Source organism: Tupaia chinensis, unplaced genomic scaffold (genome assembly GCF_000334495.1).
Source record: "Tupaia chinensis unplaced genomic scaffold, TupChi_1.0 Scaffold000023_1, whole genome shotgun sequence".
NCBI lineage: Eukaryota > Metazoa > Chordata > Mammalia > Scandentia > Tupaiidae > Tupaia > Tupaia belangeri.
In genome coordinates, this window is record NW_006159453.1 from 617786 (window position 1) to 639659 (window position 21874).

The 21874-nt window shown below is 39.5% G+C and overlaps 1 protein-coding gene across 4 annotated transcripts in view; it reads right to left on the reverse strand.

The window, feature by feature from the left end:
* Window positions 1-21868, reverse strand: part of CCDC18 (coiled-coil domain containing 18) — a 139474-nt gene extending 117606 nt beyond the window's left edge. For 2 of the 4 annotated variants that reach the window (XM_014586553.2, XM_006140139.2), the window contains exons 1-6: window positions 21700-21868; window positions 18807-18942; window positions 15964-16132; window positions 12460-12621; window positions 8669-8775; window positions 5816-5944 (exon numbers count right to left, since the gene is read on the reverse strand). In XM_014586553.2, coding sequence (XP_014442039.1) covers window positions 5816-5944; window positions 8669-8775; window positions 12460-12621; window positions 15964-16132; window positions 18807-18940 — 701 coding nt within the window. In that variant the 5' untranslated portion in view covers window positions 18941-18942; window positions 21700-21868. Of the gene's footprint in view, window positions 1-5815; window positions 5945-8668; window positions 8776-12459; window positions 12622-15963; window positions 16133-18806; window positions 18943-21699 lie in introns of those variants that run through there. The other 2 variants (XM_006140140.2, XM_006140141.3) reach the window with 2 other exon arrangements.
* Window positions 21869-21874: the final 6 nt, after the last annotated feature.

Below are 21874 nucleotides of genomic sequence, written 5' to 3' on the forward strand. Positions count from 1 at the left end.
CCCTACAGGACAGAGAAATGAAAAAGAAAGGACTGCAGTGTTACCTCACTCCATTGGTGGGAAGGTACTTCCCCCCCACCCAGCTCTATATCTCTTTTTCTTTCTGGTGAGAGCAGGCACCCTCTGGCAATTAAAAATAAATAAATAAACAAAAGAGCTCTAAAAAATTGTAAACATGGGCCGGCAGGTGGCACAGTGGTTAAGGTGCTGGACTCCCACATGGCCTACCACAGTTCGCGTCCCAAACGTAGCAGCTTGCTTTCTCATTTTCCTTTCCTTTCTCTCTATGGTCAAATTAAAAACAATAATAACAAATAAAATAAATAATTCTTTTAAAAAAATTGTAAACATTTAAAAAAAATAAAAGTATTAGACTTTAGGCCGGCAGGTGGTGTAGAGGTAAAGGCACTGGCTCCCACAAGGCCAGGCATGTATGCCCAAAATCCTAAGAAGAGTGGAAGAGAAGGGACTGTGGTGTGGCCATCCCCCTAGAGAGTGATTTCTCACTTTTATTCTCTCTCACTTTCTCCCTCTCTCTCTCTCTCGGAAGCACATATACCCTCTAACAAAGTAAAAATAAATTAATAAATAAAAAGAGTATTAGACAAATTACAAAACAAAGAATAAAGATTACACTACAAGGGGCCAGCAGGTGGTAGCAATATATCTTTTTTAAAAGAATTACTAATTAATTAATTTTTTTTTTTTTGAGAGAGAGAATTTTGCTATAGGGCATGTGCATTTGCCAGAGAGATACAGAGACAGAAAGCAAGAAATCAAAGCCCCCAGAGGGATGGCCATGTTGCAATTCCTTCAAGCACACGTGCCTGGCATGAGTTTTAAGCCGCCGGGCCCAGGACTCAGACTGGGAATCCAGCAACTTAACCATTACACCATCTGCTGGTCCCCTATTAATTAATTTATTTTTAATCTGACCCGAGAGAGACAAGAGATAGAGAGAGAGGGAAAGTGAAAGAGCAAGCCACCAGGTCCAGGACTTGAACCACAGTCAGCCACGTGAGAATCCAACACCTCAACAACCACTCCACCTGTTGGAACTGGCAGTTATACATCTTTGTATACACTTTGTATACACTTAGAGAAGCAGTACAGAACAATAATAATTCATTTAAGTCTCCTAACCACCTATGATAAAGTGCCAACAGGGAGTCACTGAGAGGTTAAGTAACTTGCCCAAGATCTCACAACTAAAGTGTAACTTCTCTTCAAAATCTCTGTATTTGACCACTTTCCACTACTACCTCTGGTGTGATATTCAGTCCAGTGGGCCCTAGAGCTACAGTGCTTGCTTTTAGATCCTACTTCTGCGACTTTCCTGTGACTTAAAACTCTCTAATTTAGTTCCTCTATCTCTAAAATGAAGATTATTATAATCTCATGATTGATTGGGGATTAAATGGTTTACATATGTAAGGTACCTAGAAAGGTGCTTGCAGAAAGTAAATGTTCAGTAAGTTACTATAATTATCAATTTTTTAAAAGAAGTTTTTGGCTTAGGGCACATGTGCTTGCTGGAAAAAGAAACAGGAACAGGAAGAGGGAAAGTGAGAAATCACCCTTTCAGGGGTGATGGGAGGCCACAATCCTTTCTTCAGGCTTGGAGTCACCTATAAGTAGCCTCTTTTTTTGTGTTAGTATTTTAAACTCAATATATTGGTTTTTAAGTAAGTCACACAACTTAATTTCAGAAATATGTAAATATCATTATAGTAAAATGATAATCACTATCTGTCTTCCAGAAATTAGTCTCAATCCAGAATGTCAGAAACATAAATTTCACACAGGAAAATTTTAATGGAAAACAAAAAAAAGTATTTAAGGATAAAAAAGAACATTAAGTTATTCTACTGCCAAATTTCTGAAATTTTCTCACATCAAAAATTAACTAGAGGGAACCAGCAGTTAGCGTAATGGCTATGTCGCTGGACTCCCACGTAGTCGACCGCGGTTCGTGTCCCAGACCCGGTGGCTTAAAACTCACGCCGGGCGTGTGTGCGTGCGTGCCCAAGATCCCGAGAGGAGAATGAAGGAGAAGGGATTGCGGCGTGACCATCCCCCCTGGGGGGTGATTTCTCGCTTTCTGTCTCTATGTCTCTCTCTGTCTGTCTGGCGAGCGCACGCGCCCAGCAGTGAAACTCTCTCAAAAAAAAAATAAAAAAAAAAAAATAAAATAAATGGCTGGGGGCTGGCAGGTGGTGTGGTGGTTAAGGGCCCTGGACTCCCACATAGTTGACCACAGTTCATGTTCCAGACCTGGTGGCTTGCTTTCTCACTTATCCTTCTCTTTCCTCTCTCGCTCTCTCTATCTCTCTGCCCCTCTCTGTTCAAATTTAAATAAATAAATAAAATTAAGTAATTCTTTAAAAATTAATTAATTAATTAATGCCTGAAAATATGAATGTGGCTTTGGAACTGAGTGATGGGCAGGGATTAAAACAATTTGGAGGCACATGCTGGGAACAAAATTATTCTTGTGGAGGGTTGGAAGAACAGAATAGGAACAAATTGGAAATTCTCAGAGATTGGTTAAATGGTCACAATCTGCATGCTGATAGAAATATGGAAAATAAAATCCATTTTATGACATGATTGCATATAAAAATGAATAATATCTTATTGAAAATTGGAGAAAATGTCACCCTTCTTACACTATTGTAAAGAACCTAACTGGGGGACCAGAAGGTGTCATGGTGGTTAAGGTGCTGAACACGCCCACATGGCTGACCATGGTTCAAGTCCTGGACCTGGTAGCTTGCTTTCTCACTTTCCCTCTCTATGTGTCTGTCTCTCTGTGGTCAAATTAAAATAAATGAATGAATAAAATTAAATAAAATAAGTCTTTTTTTTTTAAAAAAAAAGAACCTAACTGCATTGGGTTCATTCCCTATTGCTTTGAGGAATGCAGAATTTCAAAATGATGAATACCTGACAAATAATATTTCTAAGCAAAATATAGGAGGAGATACATGATTGCTTATAACAGTTTACAATGGAATGAGAGAGCAAAGGGATGACTTAAAGACAGAATTTATAATTAAAAGGAAAGCATAATGAAACATTTTGAAATATTCACAACTTGACCCCGTAAAGTACAAAAATGTGTATTCAAGAGAAAATGTGGCCAAGCCATAGGTTGCTAAAGAGAGCAGTACAAATTACAGGAGGCTAGATTCCTGAAGTTCACGTGGAAAAGCCCTTGAGGGCATTTCAGAGATCTTTAAAGCTTACCAGCCCATTAAAGGCCCAGAAAAATAGAGAGAAGAATGTTTTCAAGTGATTGACCGAGGACAGGCTTCCTATCTGTAAACAGCTCAGGGCTCTGCTTCCCACCACCCACTGACGCACCATGGTTCAAACAGCCCCAGCTACAGCTCAGCCGTCATGAAGGCTGCCACCTGCCCACCAATCTGTGACACACAGGCAGCAGACTTTGATGGGATGCACAGGGTGGTAATTCTTCAGGCTCTTATAATTCAAGAGCTGTGGAGCAGAAAAGTCTCCACTGGATTTGAAAGAATATCTTGGACCTGAGGGCCTAGGCAGAGACTTGTCACATTGCAGAGCCACTACAGAGAGCCCCCACCAGGGCAATGCCAAGCAGCAAAACTGCTGCAGAGGGTCCACACCAGCACAGTATCTAGTAGAGCTGCAGGGATGGGGCCACTTGAGACCCTAGAGTACTACCCTGGAAGAGTTGCTATATGGGCTGAGCCCAGCAGAGCCATGGAAGCAAGGCTGCCCACCACTTTGGGGGTCCAAATCCCCTAGTGTATTCAGAAGGTGGTGTATGCAATGAAAAATTATCTGGAATTTTACATTTTAATGTCCGCTCTATTGAGTTTCAGACTTGCTTGGGCCGATTACTCCTTTCTTCTTGTGAAATGAGAGTGTTGATCCTATGATTGCTCCACTATTGTATTTGGAAAGATGTAATTTGTTTTTATTTCACAAGCTCACACCTGGGCTGTGGACTTTGGAGCTGGTGTCAAAATGAGTTAAGACTTTGGAGATCATTAAGATGAAATAAATGTGTTTGTATATAAGAAGAATGTGAATGTTAGGAGCCAGGGCTGGAATGGTATGGTTTGAATGTGTCCCCCAGAAAGCCCAGCGTGGAGGTTTGGTGAACCACGTAATGGTGCTGAGAGAGTAGAGATTTAATCCGATTATGGTGTTGAAAGGTGGGGCCTTTGAGAGGTGATAGGAATTGAATGAGGTCATCAAGGAGTCCTCATGGCTGACTTCTACTGTACAAGAAAAGCAGTCACTTGGACACACGTGCTGTGCTCTGTCTTGTCATGCGATGCCTTGTGCTGCCTCAGAACACTGCTGAGAGTCTTCGTGAAGATCTCACCAAAGCAGCCTCTTGACTACAGATCTTCAAGACCATAAACTAAATATGCCTCTGTCTTTCTACATACCCAGACTCCAGTACGCCATTAATACTCGACAGAGAATGTACTGAGACACATGCAGAGGCAGACACAGTATGAAACACGCCAATATATAATCACAAATCCTGGCAGGTGAATGGAAAGCACTATACTAGCGATGACGAAGGAGGATATAACTAGGCTGAGAGATCAGGTAAAGGCATCTCTGAGAAAAGGAAATCTATGCTAAGACCTGCAGGGTTGGAGGGATCCAGCTCACTGCAGAGTGGAAAGGAAAAGAACTCCTGGCTGAGAGAACAGCTTACGAAGCTACCGATGCTGGAAAGATCTTGGAGTGGGAGATCTCTCTGGTCCCCTTGGTTACATCCCTCAGCCCCCCTCTGTGTTCAGGCACCGTTATGATGGATAGCTCTCTGCAGCTCAGACTCACCTCTGGCTGCAGTCACCTTCCTCACTCATCTGTGCATCTGTCTGCCTTGTCTGATGGTGCTGCGCGGGCAGCTCGGAAGTGGGAGATGTCTGCGCTCCCAGGCAACCCTTCACTGTGGGAGGCAGGAGCTGGTGGATAAATTCCCTGGCCTCCTCTCCTTCAGGTTAACATCTCTGGGAAGCGTTCTTTATCACCCTTAGTAGATCTCAGCAGAATAGTCTTTTGTCCTTAATAGCCACCTCAAAAAATGCACTCATTTTGGCTTGTGCCTTCTTTTCTCTCATTCTTTGCATGTCCTCACTCCTCTGGGTCACCCCCAACTTCCACCTAAGTCCTTTCAAGGGAACTCAATGTAGGATGCACATATGATAGAAGAGCTGAAGAAAGATCTAGAGAGTGAAGGAGAAGGAGGGTAAAACAAGTAAGGCTGGAATTGTAGGGTGGGGATGGACTGCAGAGTTGCAGGCCGTAATGAGCACGTTATTGATACTGGGTCGACAGACAAAGCAGAGGCTCTCACGGTAGTCCAGACCACAGAAGATGGAGGCTTGTGCCGCGACGTTAGCAGAGGTGATTAAATAAAGTTAAATAAAATAATTCTTTAAAAAAATAAAGTAAAAAATAATAATAATAAAATAAAATAAATTAACTAGACAGAAAGCCAGTGGTATGGTGGTTGCGACAACTGGATTGGACATGGCCAACTGCCTTGCTCAGGTCTCAGATCCAGCAACTGGAAAACATGTCTGGTGCATATGTGTGCCCAGAATCCATAGAGGAAACCAGAGAATGTACCGCAATGTGGCCATCTCCCTGGGGGATGCTTTTTCACTTTCCCTCTATCTCTCTCTGATGAGCACATGCACATTGTAGCAAATTTTAAAATAATAATAAATTAATAGTATTTTTAGATAGGTAGTGTATCTTTTTATAACCCTCCACAACAATTATTTGCTTCAAAATCAGGTACCTTTTTCCTTGTTTACTTTGTTCAAGTAAATCCACCTTCAGCTTTATACATTCTTCTTTGGATTCCTGCAAACTCTGTTCCTTTTCAATCACCATTTTCTGGCTCTGCTCTAATTTATCTTCTGCCTCTCTATTAAAAAATAATCATGTTTTTAATATACTGTTAAAAAGATTATTCCAAGCATACAAGGATAACTCAACATTAGAAATTTTATTACATAAAATTAATGAATTAAAAGAAGCAAATACACAAAAGAGACAGAAAAAAGCATACTCATTACTTGTCAACCAAGCTTTTTTATAAGTTATAAAAGACTACTTCCATCATGCTGCCCCATGGAGTTGTAGTTATGGAAGTTAGATCCCATATGGCTGATCACGATTTGAGTCCTGGTCCCAGTGGCTTTGAAAAACATGCTGGGCAGGGACCAGCAGTTAGCATAATGGCTATGTCACTGGACTCCCACGTAGTTGACCACGGTTTGAGTCCCGGACTTGGTGGCTTAAACTCATACCAGGCACGTGTGCGTGCATGCCCAAGATCCCAAGAGGAGAATGGAGGAGAAGGGATTGCGGCTGGCCATCCCCCCTGGGGGGGGATTTCTCGCTTTCTGTCTCTCTGTCTCTGTCTGTCTTTCTGGCAAGCACATGCGTCCTATAGCAAAAACCTCTCCAAAAAAAAGGAAAAAAAGAAAAAGAAAAACATGCTGGGCACATGTGCATATATGCCCTAAATCCTGAGAGGGTAAGGAAATGGTGAATGGATGAAACTATGACCATTTTTTCTTCTCTCTCTGGTGAGTAAATATACCCTCAGGCAATATTTAACAAATAAATAAATAAAAGACTACTTCTTTCAAATAATAAATATATCTCAAGTAGCAGGTCACATCTCATTTCATGATCAGACACTAGAACCATATAGATAAAAAAAAAATAAGGATCACTGTTATACCCATATGCAACAACTTTTCTGATAGTTCGACTCAATGCAAAAAGCAAAGAAGTAACAAGTATAAATGCTGGAAAGGAAAGACAATTTTTTCTTTACTGGCTGATAATACTGTTAGCTATCTATAATGCCCAGGAAAATCAAAATAAAAAATTATTGTAATAAAAGAATATGAGAGGGCCAGCAAGTGGCATGATAGTTAAGGTGGCTAGAGCTCCCATGGCTGATTGTGTGGTTTGTATCCTGGACCTGGCAGCTTGAAAAATACGACAGGCATGTGTGAATACATATCCAAAATTCCAAGAAAATAGAAGAAAAGGGACTGCAACATGACCATAGTGGGGGCTCCTTTTTCACCTTCTCTTTTTGTGTCTGCCTCACTCCCTCTAGTGAATACACATGCCCTCTGGCAAATTGGCAGGGGTGAGGGAGAATATGAGAAATTATCCAATTACGAAATGATTATATAATACTAGGGGTTCAGGTTATAGTGCACTGGTAATACAACTGGAGCAATATGGGAAAGTTGCTGAGTTCTGGGACCTCCCTGAGCACACCAGACATGTGCATATGGCTGTGATATGGCCGGCTGAGACTAGGGGTGCATAGTCACAGAAGACATTGTTGGGGCACCTAACTCTCACTCTGTCTCTTCCTTGTGAATGAAAAAAGAAGTAAACTTAAAAAGAAAAGTTATGCAAAAATCAGTAGTTTTCCCACATGTTAGCGATCAATTAAATGGGAAGAAATTCACATTAACCAAAAATATAAAACACCTAGGAATAAATTTAAAATAATGTTATTACCAAAAAAATTATAAAATTCTAATCGACACGGAAAACTTCAGTGTCCATCAGAATCATTTGCAGCTTGTTAAAACAGATTTCTGGGTGAGTCCTTCAGAGTTTGTAATTCAGTTAGCCTAACAGAGGAACTTGTCAATTCACATTTCAAATAAGTTCCCAGATGTTGTTAAAAGTGCTGGTACCAGAGCCAAACTTTAAGAATCATTCAAATAGAGTAATATGCTATTTAGTATGCTTATGTTTTTTTCTATTCAAATTATAAAGTGTCTGACTCCTTATATCTTATTTCTTTTTAAAAATATTATTTATTTATTTAATTCTAGTTGTTGTTGTTAGTATTATTGTTTAATTTGACCAGCAACAGACACACAGAGAGAGAAAGGGCAAGCGAGAAAGCAAGCCACCATATCTGGGACTTGAACCACAGTTGCCCATGTGGGAGTCCAATACCCCAACCACCCTGCTGCCTGCGAGCCCCTATATTTTCTTTCCTTCTCTCTTCCTTCCTTTCTTTCTTTTTTTGTTTTAAGAGAGATTTTTGCTATAGGGTACATGTGCTCACCAGAGAGAGACGAAAGTGAGAAATCAAACCTCAGGAGGGGATGGACACACTGCTATCCCTTCTCATTCATTATCCTCTTGGGATTTTTGGCATGTACCCACATGTGCCTGGCTTGAGTTTAAGCCACCGGGTCTGGGACTCAAACCATGTTCAACTATATGGGAGTCCAGTGACATAACCATTACACCATCTGCTGGTCCCTGTATTTTATTTCTTAAACTCACATGGAAGAGTTGAGTATATATTGCTACCCAGGACAAGAAACAAAATAATTTATATTTAATAAAAGCACATAAATATCTTAGTCTAGATTTAGTCTTTTTTAGCCCCTACTATACTTGTAACTGGCAGCTAAGAGGAGTTATGATTGACTAAATCATAACTAATTGATTGACTAATTCAATAAGTTCTAAGAAAACTATACACTATGAGGTCACCGTAGATTTATTGGGGTGGAAATAGGGGATAAGATTTAACAAGATAGACCAAACAGTAGAAAAAGTAAAATTGTAAAGCTACTAAAAGTTTATTCACCTTAAAACTTTATCTTGGGCTGAAACTTCTGCTTCCAAATTTATAATCTGCTCTTCCAAGATTGGGACATTGGCTGCCTGTTGTTGAGCAGACTCAAGCATAGCAACCTGAAACATAAAAACAACTCTTAGGGGCCAGCAGGTGACATGGAAGTTAAGGTGTGAGATTCCACATGGTTAACTGCTGCGGTTTGAGTACCAAACCAGGCGTCTTGTAAATCACATTGAGCATGTTTGCATGCATGCCCAAAACCATGAGAGGAGAACAAAGAGGAGACTGTGGTGTGATTTCTCACTTTCCCTCTCTCTATCTTCCAGGCAAGCACACATGCAGAAAACAAAACAAAACAAACACTCTTTAAATATTTTCTTTTAGAAAATAAATGAAACCGTTCAGTCATTTTTATTTGTCAGACAACAGAATTCACTAAGACTCTCTGATCACTAGTCAAATGTAAAACTCTTCCTATATAAATTCCTTTGATCAACATTTACATGGAATGCCATCAAACCAGTCTCACATAAGCACACGTGATTAACTTCAACTTAATATTCCAGTCTAACTGATTTAGCTGTTTGAGTAAAGAACAGGATCTCTAGTGATACCATTAAGAAAATTAATTTTGTATAAATTAGAAAATTAAATATAAAATTAAAAATTATATTAAGGGCCAGTCGACAGCATGGTGACTAAGGTGCTGAACTCACATGGCTGACCATAGTTCAAATCCTAGCAGCTTGAAAATCACGCCATGTATGTGTACATGCCTATCCAAAATCCCAAGAGGAGAATGGGGAAGCAGGAATTGTGGTGTGGTCTTCTAGGGTCTGATTTCTCACTTTTCCTCTCTGTCTCTCTACAACAAGTGCATGTGCCCTATGGCAAATTATTTTTTTTAATAAAGAAGAAAACAAATTAAATACTTACTGAATTTCTTACTATTTAATGATCTAATTTTAGAATATATGCTCACTTTAAAAACTTAGATAATACAGAAAATCACAGTAATCCTATAACCTGGAATATAAAGTTTAACTATAGTAGCAAGATAGAAATCCACAACCTAAATGACAGAAGAGAATACTATTAAGAAAACTGATTCTGGCACCAGTAGTTAGCGCAATGGCTATGTCGTCAACCGTCCCATGTAGTCAACCATGGTTCGAGTCCCAGACCTTGTGGCTTGTGTGCATGTGTGCCCAAGATCCTGAGAGGAGAATGGAGAAGGGGTTGCAGCATGGCCATCCCCCCTGGTGGATGATTTCTCACTTTCTATCTCTGTCTTTCTGGTGAGGGCACCGGCCCTATAGCAAAAACCACTCAAACAAATAAAAACAAAACAAACAAACAAACTACTGATTCATTAAAAAAATAAATAAATACATTTAGGGGCCAGCAGGTGACAATGGTGTTTGAGGGCACTGGACTCCTACATGGTTGACCATGGTTCGAGTACCGAACCTGGTGACTTGCTTTCTCACTTTCCCTCCCTCTCTCTCTGTGTCCCTTTTTGGTCAAATTAAAATAAACAAACTAAAATAAAATAATTCTTTTAAAAAAAGTTTAGAACACAGAGGTAATATAAGGTAGAGGACAGGAGGAGGACCTGAATGGAAAACCAGGGACACAATTTTAAAGTCTTTGAAGATAAGTCACTACTTTTCTTACTCACCAACAGTGGATAGCTTATCAGAAGAGGTGGAAAGTTACTATTTAAAAATGGAATAGGAGAGGTAGAGACTGAGACAACAGGTAGAATGACGGGTGAAAATGAGATTGTATTTACAAAGAAAGAGATAAATACAAAGCCAACAGGCTTCGACTCCATCTTAATTTACAGCAGGAGAGAAATAAGATATTCTTTGAACACTGCTGTGTTCAGAAAGGCCTCTGGATGCAAACCCAGAATGTTCCCATGTTACTCAGTCTTGCAGAGCGGCCCCTCCCTGTTTTTTTCTATTTTTCATGTTTTCTATAGAATTATTTTGAAAAGGAAGGCAAATACTATATTTCCTTTATAAAAGAAAATCATACAAATCGATAATCTTTTTTTTTTTTGAGAGGATTTTGTTATAGGGTGTGTGCACTAGCCAGAAAGAGAGAGAGAGAGACAGAAAGCGAGAAATCACACACACACACACACTCCTGCAGGGAGGATGGCCACGTCGCAATCCGTTCTCCTCCATTCTCCTCTTAGGATCTTGGACACGCACACACACATGCCCGGCATGTTTAAGCCACGGGGTCCAGGACTCAAACCCCGGTTGACTACATGGGAGTCCAGCGACATAGCTATTACACAAACTGCTGGTCCCAAATTGGTAATCTTTTTGCTTTTTTTAGATTTTTTTTTAAGATTTTTAAGAATTATTTTTTAAGGTTTTCTGCCATAAGTCATGTATACTCACCAGATAGAAAGACAGTGAGAGGGAAAGTGAGAAATCAGCCCTCAGAGGGGACGGTTACACCATAATCCCTTCTCTTTCATTCTCCTCCAGGGATTTTGGGCATGCATACACAAACACCAAGCATGATTTTCAAGCTTCCAGGTCTGGTACTTGAACCTCAGTCAGCCATGCGTGAGTCCAGTGGTTTAACCAACATGCCACTCACTAGCCCCCAAGTGGTAATCGTTTTTTTTGGTTTTTGTTTTTTTTTGAGAGATTTTTGCTATAGGGTGTGTGAACTCACCAGAGAGACAGAAAGCAAAAAATCACCCCCCGGGTGTGGATGACCACACTACAATCCCTTCTCCTCCATTCCCCTCTCAGGATTTTGGGCATGCACACACATGTGCCTGGTGTGAATTTTAAGCCACTGGGGCCAGAACTGAAACCACAATTGACTATATGAGAGTCCAGCAATGTAACTATTATGCCATCTGCTGGCCCCCCAAACTGGTAATCTTAAGACATTAAGAAGCTGACTAACTAAAACACAAAAAATTAAAATGCTCTTCTAATCATTGTCAGATAGAAAATTAATATAAAGTTGATTTCATAGCATGGTGGTACTATACTATCATAATAGAAAGCACTTGGCATTGGGGCCGGCAGGTAGCACGGTGGTTAAGGGCGCTAGACTCCAACATGGTCAACCACACTTTAAGTCCTGGACCTGGCAGTTTGCTTTCTCACTTTCTTTCTCTCGCTCTCTCTCACTCTGTAGCTCTCTGGTCAAATTAAAATAAATAAAATTAAATAAAATAATTCTTGGCACCAACAGGTGGCATGGTGGGTAAGGGCACTGGACTCCCCACATGGCCGACCGTGGTTAGGTCCTGGACTTGGCAGCTTGCTTTCTCACTTTATCTCTCTCACTCTTATTTGTCTTCTCTGGTCAAATTAAAATAAATAAATAAATAAAGTTAAATAAAGTAATTCTTTAAAAATAAATAAATTAAATTACATTAAATAATTCTTTAAAGAAAGAGTACTTGTTTTGGACAGGCTTTTGCTATAGAGTGCATGTGGTCACCAGACAGACAGACACAAAGTGAGAAATCATCCCCCAGGGGGATGGCCACACAATCCCTTCTCCTCCATTTTCCTCTTGGGATCTTGGGCATGCACGCACATGTGTCCAGCGTGAGTTTAAGCCACCGGGTCTGGGACTCAAACCATGGTCAATAACATGGGAGCCCAGCGACATAGCCATTACACCAACTGCTGGTCCCAAGTAAGAGTACTTGGCTTGATACATTAAGGAAACGCAAGGACATTTTTCTAATTATAAGTCTTAAAATGATTACAACCATTCTGCTGGCATAATCATCACTTCAAGATACATACTCTAGCTCTTGACTGTGTTAATTCGAAGTGGATAGATTCTATTTTAGTCATTAAAGAATGATTTTGTGTGACTAAACATGCATTTTGTTGTCTAAGTTTATTGAGTTTCTCTCGCAGGCTTTTAATCTCTTGATCAACAGGTGAAGAAGATGAAAGAGACATCTGAAAAATAAAAAAGATTTTGAATATTTAAAGATTACAAACAGTTAATGAAAAATAGTAAGCAATTATCAATGAAATGACTAAGTAGCTCGAATGAATTGAAGTAGTTAGAAGACTCTCAATATGATCTCCACCTAATGCTGGTGGAAGTGGACATAAGCACAACTTAGCAAAGAGTGGCACACTTTAAAAAACTGCTTGGTATTATCCAGTGAAGCTAAATAAGGTAAGACCAAGCAATATCACTCCTGGGTATAAATCTGAAAGAAACATCTATACTTTTGCCTCTTAAGATACAAAAATATTGGGACCAGTAGGTGGTGTGGTGGTTAAAGACACTAGATTCCCACATGGCCAACCACGGTTCAAGTCCTGGACCTGGCAGCTTGCTCTCACTTCCCCTTTCTCTCTCTGTCTGATCAAACTGAAAAAAAAATAATAGTAATATATAAAATTAAATAAAATAATTTTTTTAAAAAGATACAAAAATATTCATATCTGCACTGGCCCAAAAAACTCAAATGTTCATCAACAATAAAATGGATAATAGGTAAAATATTCTTTAATCTGTACATGTTTTTATTATACTTTTTATGTTTTACAATAAATCATTTTAATTTCATGACAGTTACAATTTTGAAAACATAATTTCATTTAATTACTTTACTGTTTTGAGTAATGTGCTTATGTAATTCAAAAGTCAAAACTATATAAAAGAAAAAGTATATACATAGTCTTTTTCTCATCTTTGATAGGTAGGTAACTATTTCTGTAAGTTTCTTGTTTAATCTTCTAGTGACTCTTCATGCATACACAAGCAACACAAATTACCCACTTCCCATGATTCCTTATACAAAACAAGAGTATTACAAAAATGTTCTTCACTTGCACCGTTCATTTTAACGAAATATACCGTCTCTGTAATCAACACATCAAAAAACTTTTTTCATCAACTGCATGGCTTCCATTGCATGAATGGCCCATAGTTTATTCAACCAATCCCTTACTATTGTAAGACAGAGAGACAGAGAGAATGATAACGAGAAAAAATGAGAAATCACCTTCCAGGAGGGATAGCTATGCTGCAATCCCTTCTCTTCAACTATCCTACTGGGATTTCTGGGTAAGCACACACATGTGCTCATTGTGATTTTCAAGCCGCCAGGTCCAGGACTTGAACAACAGTCAGTCATGTGGGAGATCAATGCCTTAACCTCCGTGTCACCTGCTGGCACTCTGATACTACTCTTTAGAAGCTTTTATAGAGATTAGTCCTTTGTCTTTGATAGGCATTACCAATATTTTTTTCCTCCAATTTGTGATTTGTGTTTTTATTTTTCTATGGTATAACAGAAGCATTTCATCTAAGGAATATATACAATAAGCATTATCAACAACTTAAATTAGGATAGAAACTGAACCTCCCAGAATTACACTCTTTGTCGATGCGAAATATGAATTTATTTTCTAAAATGTAGGCTCACATAGTTTCATTAAGTAGTTTCTTTTCAAAAAGAAAATCTCTAAAAGATTGTCTTTCTGAAGAAGAAAGAACAAACTTGTATCAAGATTATCATGTGTATATGCAATAGATACCTATCTATATTTGTGCTGGGCATGGGAGAATGAAAAACAGGGAGCATGGAAAGGGACATAAAAAGGTTGAGTGAGGAAAAGGAATAAATATTGGGAAACAGATAATTTGATAGAATAAGAAAGAAAAAGAGTTCCAGATCAGGAAAAGATGTCTAACTTCTTGAACAAAACTTATAGAGATAACTGGGGCATAATTGGGCCAGCAGGTGGCATGGAAGTTAAGGCTCTGGATCCCACATGGCCAAACTGTAGTTTCAATCCCTGACCTGGCAGCTTAAAAATCATGTCCAGCGCATGTGCATGTGTGCCCAAAATCCCAAAAGGAGACTGGAGAACAAGGGACTTTGGCTGTGGCCATCATCCCTGGGGGTTAATTTCTCAATTTTCTTCCGTATCTCTTTCACATGCCCTATAGCGAAAGTTAAAAAACAACACAAAATGACTTAAGAGATAATGAAAGAACAGTGTCATGTCACCACAAAGCACTTGATCCAGGCTAAATGGTAGGTATACTAAATAATTAATTACTAGAGTCAGTGGTGTTATGGTAGTTAAGGCACTGGACTCCCCACATGGCTAACCACAGTTCGAGTCCCAAATCTGGCAGTTTGCTTTCTCATTCCCTGCCAACCACCTCTATCTCTGATGAGTGTACATGCCCTGAAGCAAATTTTAAATAATGATGATAAATAAAAAATTCAAAAAAAAACCCCAATTATATACATATATAGCACTAAAGTCAAGGAGATTATGATTTACTTGATAAGACATTAGCTGTAAAAAGATAATAAATATATATGTTTAAAAATAGATTAATAACGGTCTTGTCCCTAGTGAAGGGCAGGGCGAGGTGGACTGGGGCGGGGCAGATGGAGCCTGGCATCTCCGCAAGGCCGGCAGCAGACTCTGTGGCTGACTGTGGGCAGGCAAAGCCCTAGGGAGGCTGCCAAAAGTGGAGGCTGAGGTGCTGCCCTTCACTGTCTGCCAGCAGCCTGTGGGCCACCTTCTACTGTGTCTTGGACAGAGTGGAGCTGATGCTGCTGGAGAAGCTGAGGCTGCTGTACAACCATGGGGCAGGTCCCAGAACAGTTTTTTTCTGGGCTCCAATTATGAAATGGGGCTTGGAGTGTGCTGGCCTGGCTGACATGGCAAGACCTGTGGAAAAACTCAGCACCACACAGTCAACTGTCCTGATGATGACCACAAGGTTTATTTGGTCAAGATATTCACTTGTAATTATTCCAAAAAATTGGAATCTGTTTGCTGGTAATTTCTTTGTGGGGGCTGCAGTAGCCTATCAGCTCTTTCACATTTGGAGATCCAACCAAGAATTAAAAGCTACAAAATAAGAGTGTTCCTGACCACCTAAACAAGCTGCATGTGGCTATCCCACTGGAACCTATTGATAGTTTAACATGCTTATTGATAAGGCAATGCTAACTGTGATATTGTCTAGAAAGCACAAAAACACCTAACTATGACTGAAAAACACCTAACTATGACTGAAAACTAGTTCTTCTTGATTCAGCAGAAAAATAAAGCAAACTTTTAATAACTAAAAATAAATACATAAATAAAATAGAATAATACACCAAGATAACTACTTTCTTTGTTGCGATATAAAAGCAACAATTATATTTAAATTCTTGAGCACCACAGTAAAAAACTCTGTAAAATATGAATAAGGTATTTAATGAAAAACTCAAAAGAAAAGTATTTTCAGTGGATGGATCTAAAAACAATAACCTTATCTCTTGGCTTTTTTTGGCAACTGCTAGTAGACATTTTACAAACTTTTTTATAAGGTGAGTAATTCAAAAGTCCAGAGTGCGTAGGCTGAACAAGGTCTTCCAAAATAAGCCTTTCAGACCTTGAGGGATTAGAAGCATAATCAGAATTTTCACTTGGACTAACGCTAGAGAAAAAAGAAAAAGATACATTTTAGTTCTTAGACAGTTTAAATATTCACCACAATTTGTATATATAAAGTAAGAAAATAACCCAAAATTCTGCTGACAATCAGATTCATAGTTATGAAAATAAGACAATGTTTCTACTACGTTTTAAATAAACCAAAATTAGTTTTAAACTAGCAATTTCTGTATTTCCAGATCCTACTAGCATTACTTAGGATTCATAAAATAAAAGATTAACAAAGCCCCACACACATTTTTTTTTTTTTTTTTTGGAGAGGTTTTTGCTATAGGGTGCATGCGCTCGCCAGACAGACAGAGACAGAGAGACAGAAAGCAAGAAATCACCCCCCAGGGGGGATGGCCATGCCGCAATCCCTTCTCCTCCATTCTCCTCTTGGGATCTTGGGCACATGCGCCCGGCGTGAGTTTTAAGCCACCAGGACCAGGATGCGAACTGCGGTTGACTACGTGGGATTCCAGCGACACAGTCATTACACTAACTGCTGGTCCCCCAACACACATATTTTTTAAGAATTATTTTTATTACACCTTCTTTCTTTCTTCCTTTCTTTCTTCCTTTTAACCAAAGAGGAACAGAGTGAGAGAGAGAGAGAAAGCAAGCAAGCTGCCAAGTCCGGGACTTGAACCACGGTCCCCCATATGGGAGTACAGCGCCCTCAACCACCATGCCACCTGCCAGCCCCCCAAACACATATTTTATACTTTAACATATTAAAGGTGTTTTTTAGTACAGCTTGAGCATTCCTCATATGAAAAGCTCCAAATACAAAACTTTTTGAGCACTAACAGGATGCCACTAATGGAAAATTCATATGTGACCTCAGGGTCCCTGCTACTGATGTCCTTTCTCACTGAAAAATACAAAATCCAGGCCCAGCAGCAAAGCTAGTGCTCTGAAGTACTGAAATTTATGAACTGCAAGATCCCAGGTCAGTCTGAAAAACATACTGGGCATACATAGGAGTGAGGGTGCTTTCTTCTCTCTCTCATGTGCACACACGTGCTTTCTATCATTAAAAATAAAAAATGTAAAAAATCGGGTTGGAAAAGTCATGACAATTTTTCTATGCAAAAGTGCATCAAGACTTTTCCAACAACTCAATAAAATACAGTGTTCAGTAATCTTTTTATCATAACAAGCTTTGAGGCCAGCATGTGGCATGGTGACTAAAGTGGCTGGATTCCACATGGCCTATTTTCAGTTAAGAGTCCGGATTTGGCAGCTTAAAAAACATGCCACGTGTGTGTGCCCCAAATCCCAAGATGGAAATGGAGAAGAAGGGATTGTGATGTGACTATCTCCCCTCAGTGGGTGACTTCTCATCCCTAACCCCCCACTTCTCTGGGGAACACACATGCCCTACAGCAAAACATAAAAAGAAACAAACAAAAAATCACATTACTTTATAGCTAGAGTAACAAAGCCTGCTGTTGTGTGTTGTTGTCTAACAGCTGATATAGGTGTTCTGGTGATGATATTGTGCTGCTTAGTTACCCTATGTATATTACTTACTAACTATATTCATGGTATGTCATGTTTTTTTACTACTAAAGGCTTACATGTGAATAAGTGTGAAAAAACTATTGCTGACTGGTAGTATATCAATTCAGTCAGGGGTCTGGACGGTGGCACAGTGCAAAATTCAGCACTCTGTAAGGGAAGATTTCAAGTCCAGAGACTCCCTGATCATGTATGCCCATGATCCAGGGCTGGCTAAAGCTAGGAGTTGTATATTGAAGTCAAGACCCTGTCAATGACAAACTATCTCTGCCTCTCTCACTCATGGTATAAATAAATTCACTTAAAAAGGGTGGCGGTGGGGGAGGGAGCAGCACCCACTGGTGAATCTAGTTGCCTATCTCAAAAAAAAAAAAAAAAATATTAGCCAGAAATGATGGTGATGCCAAACCACCACAAATTGTCCACAAGGGCCCCTAAGATGGTAATACTTTTGCTTTCTGGTGGTTCAATGAACACAAATTCTGTTTCATACACAAAATTATTGAACATATTGAATAAAAATACCTTCAGAATATTTGTATAAGGTATCTATGAAACATAAATAGTTTAGACTTAGATCCCCTTCCCAAGACATTTCATTCTCTATATGCAAATACTTAAAAAATAAATAAATAAAAAAATAAAACACACAAAATCTGAACCACTTCAGGTCCCAAGCATTTTTTTTTTTAAGAGAGAGATTTTTGCTATAGCATACATGTGTTTGCTGGAGACGGTGAGACAGAAAGTAAAAAATTACCCCCTAGGGAGTATGACTAATGCCACAATCCCTCCTCCTCCTCCGGTCTTCTCTCAGGATTTTGGGCACACGCTAACACACGCATGGCATCAGTTTCAAACTGCTGGGTGTAAGACTTGAACCATGGTCGACCTCATGGGAGTCCAGTGACTTAAACATTACGCCATCTGCTGGCCCCAGGTCCCAAGCATTTCTGACAAGGGATACTCAACCTATAAGTAAATGCTTCTCTAACATGCTTATTTTTTCCTAAATTGAAAATTATCTCAAAAATTAGAAAATTACTGAGCTTCTTATTTAGTAGGCATATTAGAAACACAATATATGAGATTCATATATGTTAATCATAAGTTAAAGTCATACTCTGAATTCTATATGTGATTTTACTCACCTGGATAACTCTTCCCCTAAATTCTGCAAACTCCATTCTGTTATCTTCAGTTCATGTCTTAAGGAAGCAACATTTGCAAGCAAACTTTCTTCTTCATTGTCTTTATTATAGTAGTCTGATGAACTAGATTCCATTTCTTAAAAAAAATAAATGAATTCTTTGTACCGTGTCTGAAAGATTCTATGGTATCAGCCAAAATACTCTTGAACTAATAGGATTTTACTCCTTGTTTTTCTAGGCAAAATGTTTTGAAATCTTTCATGGTGGTTTAAAATGAAAATGTAACAAAACAAAACAAAAGTAACAATGAATTTCTCTGCCATATAAAATTATAATGTTGAGTTCAATTCAATTTCAATAGTTCAATTTTTCATATTCACCATGGTCTAGTTATTATGGTTTGCCTTTTCTTTCTTTCTTTTTTTTTTTTTTTAAGAGAGGTTTTTTGCTAAGGAGCACATGTGCTCAAAGGCACACATGCATGCACACTCACACAACGTGAGTTTTAAGCCACCAGGTCCAGGACTTGAAACGCAGTCAACTACGTGGGAGTCGAGCAACATAACCATCATGCCATCTGCTGGTCCCATGGTTTACCTTTTCTAAGCTCATTTCACCTTCCTAACAATTGTCTAAACTGAATTTTTTTATTCCCTGTTAAAGATGAAAAAAACTAAGAATCCGACAAACTAATCAACTCAATGTCATACAAACTGTAAATAGTGAAACCAAGATTTGAATATAGATCTGATGCCTTTTAATCATATCACACTGTATTTCTCAAATTTATGTATTATATAAACTTCAAAACAAGACCTTTAAACTTTCATACTTACATTAAAGCTCTAGACATCCAATAAAATGTTGCCATTACTGTTATTCATGTTTTATGAAGAAGACTATTTTTTAAAGATTTTATTTCACTTTATTTATTTATTTATTTATTTATTTTAATTTGACCAGAGAGGGACAGCGTGAGAGAGAGAGAGAGGGAAAGTGAGAAAGCAAGCTGCCAAGTCCAGGACCTGAAACAGAGTCAGCTTGCTGGCCCTATAAAAGACAATTTATTACCAAATATAAGTTATCTCCTCTCTCAATTTATTACCAAATATAAGTTATCAACTCTCTGGGGATGAAGGTGGCATGGGGTTTAAGGTGCTGGACGCCCAGATGACTGGCCATATTGGCATCCCTGACCCAGCAGCTTGAAAATAACACCAGGCACATGAATGTGCATTCCCAAAATTCAGAGAGGAGAATGGAGGAGAAGGGACTGTATTGTGGCCACTCCTCATAAGGGGTTGATTTCTCACTTTCCGTCTCTGTTGTCACTGTTTCTGTCTCTTCCTGGAGAGTGCCCTATGACCAAAAAAAGAGAAAAAAAAAAAGTTACCTCCTCTCATTCACAATGGTTATAAATTTTTAAAAATGCACCCATGCGAAGTCACAACCGGGATGATTATCAAGCAGATCAACTCATGGAAGTGTAAAAAGAAGGGCCAGCAGGTGGCCTGGTGGTTAAGGTGGCTGGACTCCCACATGGCTGACCACAGCTGGAGTCCCAGACCTGGCAGCTTGCTTTCTCACTTTCCTTCTCTCTCTCTCTGATCAACTTAAAGAAAAATAAAAAATAAAATAATGATGATAAAAAAATTAAACAAAAAAATTCTTTTTAAAAAAAATGTAAAAACAAAAGATTTGTTTTTTCAACAGATGATCTCTAGGGGTGAAAAATGCTCTACTAAATTCTTATGCAGGTAAAAAAAAATCTTGATAAAAGTCCACATTTTATTATTAAAATTAATTCAATAAAAAGTATAACATTAGGGTCCAGCATATGGCATGGAGGTTAAGATGCTGGCCCACCCGGTCAACTCTGTCAAGACCCAGAGGCTTGAAATGACCCTGGTATCTGCATTCCTAAAATCCTGAGAGGACAATGAAGGAAAGAGGATTGGGGAATGGCCTACCCCTGGGGGAGTGATGTCTCACTTTCTTTCCCTGTCTTTCTCCGGTAAGCATACCTGCCTTACAGTAAAAACCCTGTAACTTTATCATCTGTACTACTCCTGTAGATCTTTCCGCATAATGTTAAAATTACAATTCCTCTTTCAGATCCCATTTATCTTTTTCATTGTAACATCTTTCTTTCATGGTCCCTCAGAATTCTGAGCATATCCCAGGCTCCAAAAGGTTAGGTAGGAGTCCTGTGTCTTATATTCAGGACAATAGCATTCTTACAGAAGCTCGGTATTTTCAAAGATTAAACGATGAATACTAACTAAACTGTCTTTCCTTCCCCTCAGCCAGCTAAAATAAGTCCGTTAAACATTCATTCACTACTCAAACATCTCAGACGTAAGGAAGAGAGTCAAAAGAAGAAACTGGAAGAAAATTATTGGAAGAAACTGGCAGAAAATTAGATGAGGTGGACAAACTTTGCCCCTTTCTGTTTTCACAGACTGGCTTCTGCTTAAGTGAGAAGACTCTCCCAGGCAAAAGTCAACGGATCAGGTCCTGCTGGTCCTGCTTTATCTATTCAACACTTCTAGCTCACTGTAGGACAGTGAAGGACAGGGTAAATAAAATACGGCAAATTCTAAAATGCCGTATTCTTCACTGCCCGTACAAACGTGGAAAGGCACATCATCCTACCTACAGGTACGAAGTCACCTTTCAGCCCTAATTAACGACGCGTTGGTGGGTGTACACACGCACACCAATCACTCGAACAACGAGGGTTCTTTACACTCCCTGTATTGTGACAGGCTGGGTGTAGAAGGAAAAGACTCTCCGGTTTGGAAAGGGATCATGGCTTTGAATACCGCGCTCCTGTCTCAAGAACGCTCAACTAGACGGAGAGGAAAGCCTGACAAGCCCCCCTCTGATTTACCTCAGCAGAAACGCAACCCTGCAGGGCAGCACGCCGCGCGGCGCGAGGGCCGGGCGAAACGCCTGAGGGGCCGGCGGGAGGAACACCCCCAGGTAGGCAGCTTTCCACCCACCGACGCCCGCTCAGCACCCGTGTGGTAGCGGCGGGAGACGCACCCGACGACCGCGCTCGGAAG